This window comes from Marmota monax, unplaced genomic scaffold, assembly GCF_021218885.2.
Source record: "Marmota monax isolate L192 unplaced genomic scaffold, Marmota_monax_Labrador192_F-V1.1 WCK01_AAM20220418_F8-fsc00003, whole genome shotgun sequence".
NCBI classification, from domain to species: Eukaryota; Metazoa; Chordata; class Mammalia; order Rodentia; family Sciuridae; genus Marmota; species Marmota monax.
Window position 1 is genome coordinate 16,627,790 of NW_026694084.1, and position 13,991 is coordinate 16,641,780.

Consider the following 13,991-nt stretch of genomic DNA (forward strand, 5'->3'; position numbering starts at 1 on the left):
AACCTTGAGCCAGAATAAACCTTTCCTCCTTTAAGTTGTTCTTATTGGGCATTTCAGTCATGGTGATGAAAAGCCAACTAATATTCCATATCTGGGTCCCAATACTTTTGAGGCAAAAATCAGGGAGACAAGATTTGGAGCAGGGTCTCCTGATGAGGGAATGCTGTCATGTGGGGAAGATGGATCATAAGGATTTTTCCCTCTCCCTTTATAAATCCATGAATGAATTCTCAGATGTTGGCTGTGTTGACCTAACTCTCTAACTTCGCAGGAAGACCTGTGGCACACTAAACGATAAGGGGTAGCTAATTATCAAACCCTTCTGGTAGGGTCTGAGTATCACAAATTATACACTGTAGGAGCCAACATCTTAACAACAGTGAGATTTCATTAATTCATATTTGTATGTCCTACAGCTCTTTGCATATCTAGCAAGTTGAAACCCTAATCCTGGCTTCAGAAAGAGGCAAATGTCTTAGGAGGGACATAAATTTCTCAAAAAAGTCAAAAAGGCAAACACTGTTTCTAACTAGTAGGACTAGACTTGATGCAGAAGACACACAGATCTACCTACATTTGCAAACCATTCACAACTATTCAAGACTGTGACATGCAGAAGGAGATGGTCACAGGACAAAGGGAACCGTAGTCTATGGAGGGAGTAATACTGGAAAAGGGAGAGGTAACCACCCCAGGGAATGAGGTCACAAAAGCATCTTGTAGGCAGACTAGTTAAAAGCCTCCTAAGACCCAGGCCCCAGTGTTTGTGACTGGTGAAATTAAGAGTCATTTGTCTTTTTTCATTCTCCAAAATTTGTCTTCACTTCTCTGAGACAACTTGCAAAAACATTACCTTTCTCAGAAAGGTGGATCCAAGAAACGGAGACATAGGATTTTCCTACCCAGGGATACTACTGCCACAGTTCTGTCTGAAGTAGTTCTACTAACAGCCTCTAATGGTCTCCATTTATAATGGGAACAAGTGACATGAGAGATGGGAGAAAGAGTCAAAAGGCTCAGGTCATAGAGTTCTGTGTGGAAACCAAGCATGCTATTTTTCTACAAAAGAGTGACATTTCATTATTTTCTCTGCAACCCAGAAAGCTGTTTTCTTATTTTTTTTCTTTTTGGTATGAATTTCAGATGCACAGAAATGGATTAATTATAATCCTTGATTTTTTGACATACACTCATCATTGGCCAGATTTATTTACTGAATATTTGTTTTGGTTATGTATTTATGTTGAAAATTATAATAAATGATGGAATCAACACCAGTCATCAAAATTACTGAGATGAACTTACAGCTACTTATGTGATCCATCCCCATCCTATCTCTTGTTCACCATTTTCATTTACAAAGAATTATCACATCTATTGGTATTCCTAAAAAGTTTAATACGACTGTTTCTTATTTTCTTTTTAACTTTTTAATGAACAGACTATCATGATGTATATAAACTTTGGAGACAATTTTCACTCAATATTATATTGCTAAGATTTTCCTTATAGTTGTAAAGCATTCACTTGACTACTGTATAATATTTAGTGTATGATTTATACCTCAATTTTATTTCTTCATTCTTCTGATGATGCGAGAATGAGTTGGATTTATCACATTTACTCAGCTAGATTTTCCATTCTTACAAACATTTTTTTTTTTACATTTCCAGAGGAAAAATAGAGTATTCATAGACAAAAAGAAATGCTCTGTGGATTATCTATCCTTGCACATTTGCCCTTACATCCCTTTCAAAGCCTTTCCCTGTTTTTATGGAGAACTAAAAGTTAAAACTATAATATTTGCTTTACACTATCCCAGTTTTAGAATCCAACATGCCTAGGTGACTTTTCAGACCTAAAAGATCAGGAAAATTAGCTGGTAACCTGTCAGGCTTGGCTAGGTCACTCCACGACCCTGTTCCTTACCTTGACAAGGAGACCAGCCCACGGATGTGAGAAGATAATCCAGTTACTGGATTATTCATCCAACCTCACTGAAGGAGACAATTGTTGCTCCAGGGAGGTGATAGAAGACCTTCCTTGTGAATACATGTAATGTTGAATGTAGCCCAGAACTTGTTCCTAGTTCCAAGGCCAAACATTAGGAATGAGTTGCAAGTGAAGGAAACATTGGAGTTGCAAACCAGGCCTCATTGTTTTGAAGATGGAGAAGCCACCATGAAAAGTCTACATTAGAAAGCAATTGCCCTATTTCAGAAATGTTCAAGATTTCTGTCTTTTGATTGTAATCTAAGCATCTCCACACTAAAGCTGACAGATGTCTCTTCAAAATGTCTGTGAAATTATGTAACTTGATTTGTGGAGCAGACAAGGCAATTATGGGACAGATTTTAAACCATTTTCTGCTTGTAAGTTCACCAATCATTCTCTCATCCCTCTAAGAGATTCTCACAAGTATGGTCCCAAACAAGTAGCATCAGCATCTCCTGGGAACGTTTCCAACTCACGGAGAAATAGTCCTCATGAACTTACAGGCAGAAGCAGGGCCCAGTACTGTAGGTTTAAATACATTCTCCAGTTATATGGAAACCAAACTTTAAGACCACTACTAGAATCACCCATACCAGAGGTCCCTTGTACAGCGGCTTTCTCATAGGCTGCCTGAGAAAGCAGGAGCAGAAGGTTTGATAGTTATTTAAATATAGTTACGTACTATAGTATACACTTTGGGAATCATTTTTGAACATTTCACAATGAAAATCAGCCAACTGCTTAATTTACTTGGCATACTACTAGGTGGTACTAACTATGCTTCATAGAATTATATATATCACAGCAGTGATTAAGAGCAAGTTCTAGCATCAGTAGGTCCAGAGTTCAAATATCTGTTTTTCATGACAGAGTGACCTCAGGCAGTTGTTTAAACTCACTATGCTTCAGTGTCTCACTCTAAAAAGGGGGGGGGGGGAGACTACCTAGTGCATGGGTCAGTTGTAAGAATTAAGTGTCATAATGTTTCACTACAAGTGCACAGTAAGTGTCCATCATTATCATTAGCCTATTTATCTGTGTGTTTTGGAAGTACGCTGCTGAAGAGTTTCTCTAAGGATTCTTGCTTGTGGATATCATGGACCTTTTTTTTTTTTTTTTTAAAGCAAGTCTTAAGGTAAAGTGTTTATTAAATAGCCAAACTAAAACAAGTGAAAAGTTTAGTACTGGTCACCTGGCTTCTCTCAATAATGGCTAGGAATGGCTTACTGTGTGCATACACTATGCAAAGTGGTTTACACACATCCTCATTTAATCTTCATATCAAGTCTATGAAATAGATACAGCAGTTTTCCCATTTTACAGACAAGGGAAGGAGAGCACACATAACTTGCTCAGAGTCACACAGCTCATACATGGTAAATCTGGGAAGGGAAATGCCACAATGATGAATGCTTCAAAATGACACCTGTGTGGGTTTTTCAAAATATGCCTGTGTGGGACTTCAAGAGATTAGGAAATTTTGTTCCCCTGTGTTCGCTAGCTTGATTTTGCAAAGAGCTGAAACTTTAGAAAGAACATTTACAGCTGGCCACGGTGCTGCACCGCCTGTAATCCCAGCGGCTCAGGAGTCTGAGGCAGGAGGATCACAAGTTCAAAGCCAGCCTCAGCAACTTAGTGAGGCCTTAGGTAACTTAGTGAGACCCTGTCTCATAGCAAAATAAAAAATAAAAAAAAGGGCCGGGCACAGTGGCACATGCCTGTAATATCAGCAGCTTGGGAGGCTGAGGCAGGAGGATCACAGGTTCAAATACAGCCTCAGCAAAAGCAAGGCACTAAGCAACTCAGTGAGACCCTGTCTCTAAATAAAATACAAAATACGGCTGGGATATTGCTCAGTGGTCGAGTGTCCTTGAGGTCAACCCTGGTACGAAAAAAATTAAAAATTAAAAAAAAAAGGGCTGGAGATGTGGCTCAGTTGCTAAGCACTCCTGGGTTCAATGAAAGGAAGGAAGGAAGGGAGGGAGGAAGAAAGAGAGAGAGAAAGAAAGAGAGAAAGAAAGAGAGAAAGAGAGAGAAAGAAAGAAAGACAGAGAAAGAAAGAAAGAGAAAGAGAAAGAAAGAAAGAGAGAGAGAAAGAAAAAGAGAGAGAGAAGAAAGAAAGAGAGGGGGGAGAGGGAGAGAGAGAGAGAGAGAGAGAGAGAGAGAGAGAGAGAGAGAGAGAAAGAGCATTTACAATCAATCTGCAACAAATGTCTCAACAAGATTTTCTGCATTCCGCTCTGCATCACCAATGATGGAGCAAACAATTAGTGAACAAAGACCAGACTAGCAAGGAGCTAGCTCTTTCTCAGCACTGGAACCCTCAGGGCTTTCATCAAAGACATTGGGACTGAATCTTCATTCTCAAGCAAAAAGTTAACATAGCATAAATATATTTATAAGAAACCTTTCCATATTATAATATCAAATAGGAGTTTGTCTTGGTGTGGTCTGAGGACCACCTGCATCAGTATCACCTGGACTGTTTGTTAAAAATACAGATTCCTGACTCATACTCCAGATATGATAACTGAAAATTTCATCCACATTGTTACAAACGGCCCAGATGATCTTCATGGACAGGAAAGTTGGGAGAATTACTCCAGTAAAGGGGTCTATGTTTTCAATATGTCACTACAAATTGTGGTCAGCTGTTGCACCCTGTCTCTTGTCCAAAACCCTCATCACTTCTTATCCACAGTTACTGAAACAGCTCGCACTGTGCCCAGCTGCTGAGTGGCTCTGAGAACTTTGTCTTCTGTACAGCTCCAGAGCATAAATCTCATTAGATGACTCCCTTGTTAAAACCCTTCAATGGGCTTGTGTGTCCTTAAGACAAAGTCCAAACTCCTTAGCATGATTCACAAGACCTTTACAAGCTCTTTGGCTCCTGCGACACTCTGGCCAGCAAAGCCGTTTCCTAAGGGTAGCACCAGTCTCTAGCTGCCCAGTTTTCACACATACCCCTCCAACAATATTATTTTCTTTTTCTCTGGACCTGGCTAACTATACTAACTTGCTCATCACCATTCAGTTCAGCCTTGACCTTCAGTTTCCTCAGCAATGGATTAGATGCCCCTCCTTTATGCACTCACCTCACCCAGAATTCAACAAGAGTTTCTCACATTGGATTGTAAATTGCCTATTTGCTTTAACACATGTTCAATATCTACCCCAGAGACTAATGCGGGATTTAGCACAAAGTAGGGGCTGTTGCCTTCAAAGATTTCATGGCCTTAAAGTTTCACCCTTGGCAATCAGTGATGTCTCCTGGAAGGGGCCTTAACCGAGTTACCTTCCTCCTTCTCCTATTCCCCCTTTAGGGGAGCCAACAGACTGCTGTTATTTACGATAAATTAGGATCAAAATATTCCCCCATTCCTATCCTCACCCCATATGCTTAAGTCTCTTAAAACTCAAGGTTTCAGCCCAGGATACGATCATGTAAAAAACAAGCAGACCAGGAAGACTTCTGTCTTGTGCATCACTGCACCCATGAGCCAAGTACAGTGCTGTGGACTCAGAAGAATTACTTAATGAATGAGAGAAGAAAGGTTCTGAAAGGACCTGCAGATATGATTGTGGAAACAGTGTCACCAACTTTTGAGAAATCACAAAGAAAGAGGTAGCAGGTTGGAAATGGGACCAAAAAAATATGCAGGGTTCGACAGAGAAAAATAAATTCTGAAAAACCACAATTGCTATGTGTGATGTTGATCACCAGTGAAGTGTAGAAAAAGTCCTTTAGTAAGGCAAGAAAGAGCCAGCAGGAGTTCACTGAGAGCCATATACAATAAAACAATTCTCACATCCTTTTCTGACAGAGTTATGATTGCCATGTAACTCTCATATCTGGAGTTCAGTAGACATTTAATACAAACATTCAGGATACTCTTACAAACAAAGCTGACATGTGTGCACTGGGTGATAGCACAGTTCAGTACCCAAAGGATGCTGACTAATGGACTGCCTGTCAACCTCGAGGGAAACCGCTAGTAATGTGTCGCCCAGCTCTGTCCCTGCCCTTATCCCACTTAACATGTTTAATTAATGACGTGAAAGAAAACACGGAAGGCATGGTGCTGACAGCAGACTACAGATTACTCAAACCTTGAAGGGATAATGAATATGACGGATGACAGAGTCAGATAACAATGCTACTAGCCACTGCGCACTCAGAGCCGCCTCTGTCCAGAATGCTACACCTGCTATTTCCTTTCATTCTTCCTCCCAAAGACACACAGGTTAAAGATGAGGAAGCTCAGCTTCTGAGGGGGCGATGGGACTCGTCCCAAGCCACAGAGCTAGCCAACAGCAGAGTTGAAGCAACTGACTGCAAAGCCTAGTTTCTTCTTTGCCCTCTCTGCTTGGTACCTTGTAATCAAACATCACAAAGATCTAAGAACTGGAAATGAAGATGGTAACATTCAAGTTGGACCACTGCCTGTGGGCGCTGAGGCTTCCAGGCACTAAGGCTCTGCATAGGGGAGGGACAGGGAGAAACACAATTCCAGTGCTCAGGATCCTGCAGGAGGAGCTGAGCTACACCAACAACGAGGCTACAAGAATATGAAGAGTACAATTACTCTTGGCTTACATGACAGCAAGAGGACAAAGGGACGTTATCATGAGACAGAGCCACTTAAGATAGGCCTGGGGTACCAGGCAGGAAGTACCGAGTGTTGGGGTGTGGAAGGGAGCTGACCTCAGGTGAAAGGGATGGCATAAACCAAAACATGGAGGAAGGGAGGCACGGAGCAGAGTCACTCCTGTGTCTGGATGGAGTCCTGGAATCAGATGGGAGCATGGAGCCCAAAGAGTGAGAAAGTTGAAAAATGTGAAGCCTATGCAATGGCCATGGTGGGTGGGGAGCACGCCATTGTGAAGGCCAGAGGGGGCCAGGATGAGTTTCAAATGGGGTGAACCAAGTGGTGCTTTTTGAAGAAATTGTGACAGCTACATCTGGAGGAGAGGATGGAGGCTGGGCAGCAATTCTGGTGACGGTCAGAATTAGGAGACATGTCACATGCAAGTGGGAAAGAGACCTGACCGGGCAGTCCATTTCCACATAGCTTGTACGTTCCCAAAATTAACTGTACAGGTTCAAAATCTTGTAGAACTCCAGACAAGCAAAAGAGTTTAAAACAGGAAATGTGTAAAGCAAATTAAACATTAAAAATGCCTTTATCTTGGGATACACACTTGGGTGTAGTGCTATCCACATAAAAGAACAATCAATTGAATGTGAAAAAAATGTATGTTTTCCACACAACAAAGAACAAGAAAAAAGGAATTATCTCAATCAAATGGGGGGGGGGGAAAAAACTCTTCTTCATGTGACCTGAAGAATTTCTTAAAAAAAATAATAATATGATCCGCCACGATGGATATTGGATTTAGCCCTGTGTAATCTTTAATATGATTTTTTTGCAAGCACAAATGTCAATAAAGTAAGATAAATAAGAGCTGGGTAAATTCTGGCAATTTCTGACATCTGTTCAGATTGTGAGAATAAAAGCAAATGGAGAAATGGAAGGCCTAGTGTGTTTTATTTTATTCTGACATGTGTTCAAAGAACTAAAGTGGGAATGGGATGGGATAAATGAAATCACAGGGAAATGTTTCCAGCGAAAGGCCTGGCCACACAACAGGAAGGTTTCTGGGCAGGGCACAGGCTCAGGAAAGCAGGTGCAAGGCAGGTGGGGCAGCTCCTGCACTCCTGCCTGAAGTCCTGTTCAAAGGTCCAGCAAGCCCAGCACTTCCTGGAGGGGACCTGTACCTGGTATGCTGTGCTCCCACTTCAGCCCCCCTTCTGGAGCTGGAGAGGTGGCCAAGGAGATATGGGGTGTTTCACCTTTAATAATGAGCACCAGAATTTCACATCACACCATTATCTGTCAACTGAAAATTATTCCAACTCTCAAGTCTCTGAACAAAATGTTTTGAACGTTCCTTTCTACCCAGTCCCCTCCCCAAAGCTCTCTATTTGTCCTAATGTGGTGGACAGCACCTAAAAAGAATGGAGTGCACCCACATTTCCACTGTTCTCTGCACACAGCCTGGGCTCTTCACTTCTATGGGCCCGTTTAATGGAACCTTCCCCATAATCTCAACTCCCAGTGAAGTTTGGCACTGTGCACACGTTCCCAAGCCAACCCTTTGCTTGCTCAGCCACTTGGCCCCACCCCCGTGCAAGTTAACTTTTAAATTCAAGTGTACTCAATGTTCTCTATTTTCTCCTTCTCTCCCCACCCCACAATGTCCTATGAAAAACCAAAATGAAATAGCAAAGCAAAGCAGAGTCTTGCAAGCTAATTAAGGCCACTCTCATTAGGATGACTGGAGAGTGTTTGCACGGCAGTAAAAAGGAGATAAGTAGGCTTTGGAAATGTTAGTATGAAAATATCCCCAAACAGGTAAATAAAAATGTGAACAATTTCTGTATAGATTTATAAACACTTGATGAGATAAAATCAGCTAGGCTCAAAAGTAACAAGTCCACTAAAGTTGGATTTCAATTCCACCTTGGCATACAGTTATTTTCTACTCACTTACAAACATCTCTTGAGGACCTACTAAGTGAGGGGCACAGTGCTAAAGAAAACATGACTCTGGGCTTTAAAATGTTACCCTTGTGTTCCACCATATTTTTAGGGGTACATAAGAAGAAAATTATTCTTAAAGGAAATGATAAAACACCATTTCCATATAGTGGTTTTTTTTTTTTTTCCCTTGGGGGAGGCACAGAAAGGGATGTGAGCACACGGGCAGCTTTGGTGGTGGCAACACTGAATGTGCAAGGCTGGCTCACAAGTGCCTGCTTCATGAGTCCGGCCTACGCAGGTGTCACATGCACTCTCTTTATGCATCACATTATATGTAATATATTTTTACCAAAAAATGGAAGCCATGAAAGTGAACTGAAAACAAAAGATAATAAAGAGAAAAAGAAAAGAAGGAGAAAGAAAAGCAAAACATAGTTGTTGTCCTAGAAAAGTTCACATCCTGGTAGAGAGCCATCTAAACACTAATTATAAATGTAACAGAGACCACAATTGAATTAAAAAGAAAAAACAAAACCCTCTTAGGGCCTACATAGTATTTTTGTTAACAACAATAGTATGTCAAGGTCAATCCCCAAGTGTCTCTGCACTTAAAGATCTGGTTTTACTCTTTGTGTCAATATTATATTATGCTCCCTGGAGCCTTCACAGACCCCACCCACCCCCGGTCTGGTTATATGGTCTCCCTCTATACTCTCATGGGACCCTGTACCTCCCTCAGAAACACATCACACATATGCAAGGATCCCTATTTACTCTTGTATCCCAGGGGCCAGCTCATCAATAAATACTTGTGGAAAAATACAAATGAGTAGCATTACTGGATTCAGTTCTGTTGAATGGTGGCTGAGACTGATGAGAAAAGGAAGGGTGGAGATGCTGAACTGGAGAATCCCAGGCAAACCTTAAGAATGACCCAGCTTTGGGTAGGCAAAGCCCTTTACCATCCCTCTTCTCTGGGCTTAACAGCACCAGATGATGGCACCATCTGTAGATTCTAGACCATCATGTGTGAATGAGTGCTGCTAAGCTTGCGGCTGGAATCCCTCACTTCCTCCACTAATGAATAGGAGAGAAGCAATGCCGGTCAGGTTGTAGCCTAGTATCAGGTGTAGGCATAACCTCCCTCTCTCAAGAACCTCGGCAGAAATCAGATCTTCCTGGCAGAGGCTTGCAGAGACCCCCTATCCCAGCCTCAGAGGTGAGCCCAAGGAGCTCAAAGACTCAGGAAGATCCAGTTTTCCTGAACAATGTTACTGCTGCAAAAGACAAGGGAGCATCCAAAGTCCCCCCGATGAAAAAAAAGGACTCAGCAAATAGAATTGTAAGTAGCCACTTAACAAAGCTCCCTGGAGGTCAACAAACGGATATGACCCAAAATTCATGACAGCAGCACCCAGTACCTAACAAACACTTAACAAATTGTGCAGGATCGCAGCATGCAGATGCGTGACCAATAACAATGGAAAGGAAAGTAGGGCATTATTCTGGTCACAGGCCAGGAGAATATAAATATAAGATCACCACGTTAGTGGAGATGCCAGTAAGGATTTATTTTTGCCTTGAAACATTAGGAAGAAAGGCTTATTCTAACTAGATCATCTAAGTGATACTGCATATGAAATTATTCTCAATAAAATACATTCAGCATGTGTGGACTGTCACTGATTCCAAGTTCCCAACCTCTAGAGGCTTCATTTAAAACGACATCCTAAAAATGCACACCCCCCTCCAACTCCCTGCCTTTCCCATTCAAGTGAGTTGGTATCATCCTTCTTATCCATGCCATGTTCTTTCCAGGGAAAACAGATGGAAAGAAGAGAATGTGCCATAATGAAGTGGGAAATGAAAATGACATTAAAATAAAAATAAAGCTGCAAAATGTAATCTAGGTCAACTCTTCATGCACTGTAAAATTAGTACCAGCAGGCTCTGCACATGTGGCATTGGTCTTTATATTTTTTGGCTTGGATGTCACACAGGATTAGTGCAAAAGGAAAAATCCCAGCATGGGGCCTATTTTTAAACAGATTAATCAATCATTTCCCATCTCTTCCTCTCCCATCATTCCCCAAACTTTCACTCAATGAAATTAACCTTTAAAAAAAAATACATCATGGACTGCACTCTGAACAGAAATCCTTTCTGAAAAGGAAGTGAGCTTAAAATTTTGAACCCAGATTTTAATTGTTACATTTCCAATTCTATAAATAGTAACTAGCATTATTCTATGGCCTAGCTTCTTTTATCCTACAGATCTACTGTGGTATCCTCCACATCCATTGTTAGTGACAACAAAAGTAACTAATGAACATTTTATTACACACACACACACACACACACGTGCGCGCGCACACGCACACATTTAGCAAAACAAAGCTGCACATTTGAAAAAGAGAAAAAATACTGAATATTTCACTTTCTATTAACTATATTCTCATGCATTTGAATCCCATAATTCCATTAAAAATGCCAAGTATATGTAGGTTCTTAGTAATTTATTTAATATAAAATTTAATAGTCTGGAAAAAAATCAATTAACTGTTCAAGCTATTAACTAAAACCTCCACTGACATCTGTGCATTGTAAAAATGATGACCATCATCATCATTTATGCTTAAGGTAATCATAATACAGTAGCAGCTAAAATGTATATCATGTGCCATGGATTATGTCATTGAATTTTTCAAAGCAGTCTTATCTAATAGGTACTATTTTTATCTGCACTATACAGATGAGGGAACAATTTTAGAGAGGAGAGAAAGAAATTTTGAGGTAGAATAAAAATCCCAACTATCCAGGTTTTCAAAGACATGAGGAACAAGAAGATTCAACAGAAACTTTGAGAAAGAAACATAGGGCCTTAGACTATGAATGAGATGAAAACTTTGGGGGAAATGTCATGGACATTGTTTCCAGTCTTCAAAACCATGATCTCTAGAGAAACCGATCACGTATCCGTGTTTGTTCATTACACTCCACCAATGATGAATCTTATATTTATAAAATACTAAAGCAATGACCTAAAGTTTGGTCCCTGTGACAAAATCAGGAACAAAGTCATCATTGGTACAGTCACATTTTCAAAGGGTGGTACCTTTCCATCATTTGGAGCAATGAAAACTGAGCCATGACTAACTGTTGGAAAATATGACATTGAACAGTTTCTCCTTTGCTTGGATGGACATGAGCATAGAAAAGAGAGGAAATTTATAATCTAATATAGTGTTTTGTGCTCACTGTTTTATATGATTAAAAGCGAATCTCTTATACCTATCTAGATAGTCCATGTTCTAATTTTTGTTTGGAGGTGGCTAGATGCTGGTTATCTCCTGTGGACAGTGTAAAAAAAATCTTAATTTTATACAATTTGAAGGTTATTGAACTAGAGTTGAAGTTATCATATACAGAGTCTTTCTTGTGTTTCTATTAATTAATTCTAATACCACAGGCATTAATCATTTTCCCAGCAGATGAAAAGCCCTTTAAGGTGACACATGTGTTTTACAACATTGGGAACCCAATCCTTATGCTCTTGGAATGTACAGGAAAGTGGAAGTGTTAAAGCAAATAAGCTAATACAAATAAAAATCTTCCACATCCTAATTCCATGGGCATGAAGAGTTTCAAATTTTCTACTGGAGGCCATGTGAGTAAAGTAAATTAAAACGGGTCAGAGAGATGTGCTCTGAATAATTTTCAGGGTGAACCAGCGGACATGGCATTCCTTTTTGTAATCACATGAGCAGGTCCTCTCTTGATAATAAATACATCACGTCCCAGCCTACACAGAGGCCCACTGCAAACTGTGTGCAGTGCCAGTTAGCATTAATTATAGCTGTGCTCATCTTTTCCCCGAACACACAACTGGGAAGGCCATGCTTGATATTTACAAATGCAACATGCAATGCTCCAGGGTGAGAAGTGCATTCTAAAATATAACCGTCTACATGGGGTGTGTGTGTGTGTGTGTGTGTGTGTGTGAGAGAGAGAGAGAGAGAGAGAGAGAGAGATGACATATACAGACTCACAAACTACCAGGAATATCTAAAACAATACATGTGTGCATTTTGAAAAGTTTAGTTAGTTATTGGCACTGCATTCAGAATATCTAAAAGGTGGAGCTGAAATTTTGTTTTTAGTATACATTTTTAGCCTACTATAACTAACTTCTCTCTCTCTCTCTCTCTCACACACACACACACACGCACATAGAGCATATCCTCAGTGATCCAATGTAATTATTTACTTACTGTGACTAATACTACTTACTTAGAAGGTAAGCTCCGTAGACTTTCATGGCAAACACTGCCTCTGCAAACAGCCTCCCACCACAGGCTGGAGTATGTCTTTTGCAGAAATACAGTGTGTGCAGCTCATCTCTCTGTAGAGTACAGTCTCAGAGTGGGGTATCCATGGAGACAGAGCCTCCTGCATGTGCAGGGCAAGGAAGTTACTCTGCTGGGCACCATAGCAACAGGAGGCAGAGGGAGAGCAGACCTATCAGGGAACAGCACAGGGCCTTCTCCCTGGTGACTGCAGCATTTCAAATGAAACCATTGCCCTCATGAATGGACACAAAGCATCTGAAGAAATACCAAACTGTCAAATAGAAGCAAATGCCTACACAACAGTCAAGACTAATCTTTTGATAATACTGGAACAAAACAATTTTTCCATATTATAATATCCCCATGAGCAAGTAAGATATTACATAAAAACTCCACACATCCCTAAATTTAATGGCAAGCATGTGACATTTTGAGGAAAATGCTTGTGTACTTCTTGAATTCCAGCTATTTAAATATGCAAGGCACTTTCCAGCAGTGCCTGGAAGAGAGGAAGAGGGCAGAACCGGTTGTTCTGAGAAGAGAAAATGGAGTCCAGGGCTCTCTGGGACATCAGTAGGTGCCATCCTTCCAATAGGAGCTCTCTCAAGTAAACATACTTATTTACATACTTATTAAGCTTCTACCCAAACCGTCCATCATATCAGAATAATTCTTACCAATAAGGAACCAGAGATAAAATAGGCCCCACGTAGGTGGAACAGTAAGTGATCATCCCAATGACTTAAAAGGTGTGCCATTTGTAAACTTTCCTCCTTTCTCCTTTTACAATGACATGAAAGTGATTAGTCATTGAGAACAGACTATATAATAGGCCAATACTGTCACTATAAATAGTCACCTGTCAAATGCTGAGACTGATTATTTGCAAAGACAGAGGATTTCTATTTTTTACCTCTCAGTGTTGTATAGTAAATACATGGTGCATATATGACAATATATAACCAATATCTTTTATGAATACTGCAGCAATGGGAAAAAGCTAAGTATTAATTATTTTCCATATTAAAGAAAAAGAGAAAACATTTCCTTACATTACAGATTACACTCTCCCTCCCACTAACCCTTTCCCCAACTGCTTCTG

At 40.4% G+C, this 13,991-nt stretch overlaps 1 protein-coding gene across 6 annotated transcripts in view; it reads right to left on the reverse strand.

Annotated features, from left to right (window-relative positions):
* Sybu (syntabulin) overlaps nt 1–13,991 on the reverse strand; it is a 105,461-nt gene that overhangs the window by 24,438 nt on the left and 67,032 nt on the right. The window contains exon 1 of one of the 6 annotated variants that reach the window (XM_058585681.1): nt 12,831–13,151. The exons of the other annotated variants lie outside the window; for them this stretch is intronic. Coding sequence (XP_058441664.1) covers nt 12,831–12,858 — 28 coding nt within the window. The 5' untranslated portion in view covers nt 12,859–13,151. Of the gene's footprint in view, nt 1–12,830; nt 13,152–13,991 lie in introns of those variants that run through there. 6 annotated transcript variants of the gene reach the window in all.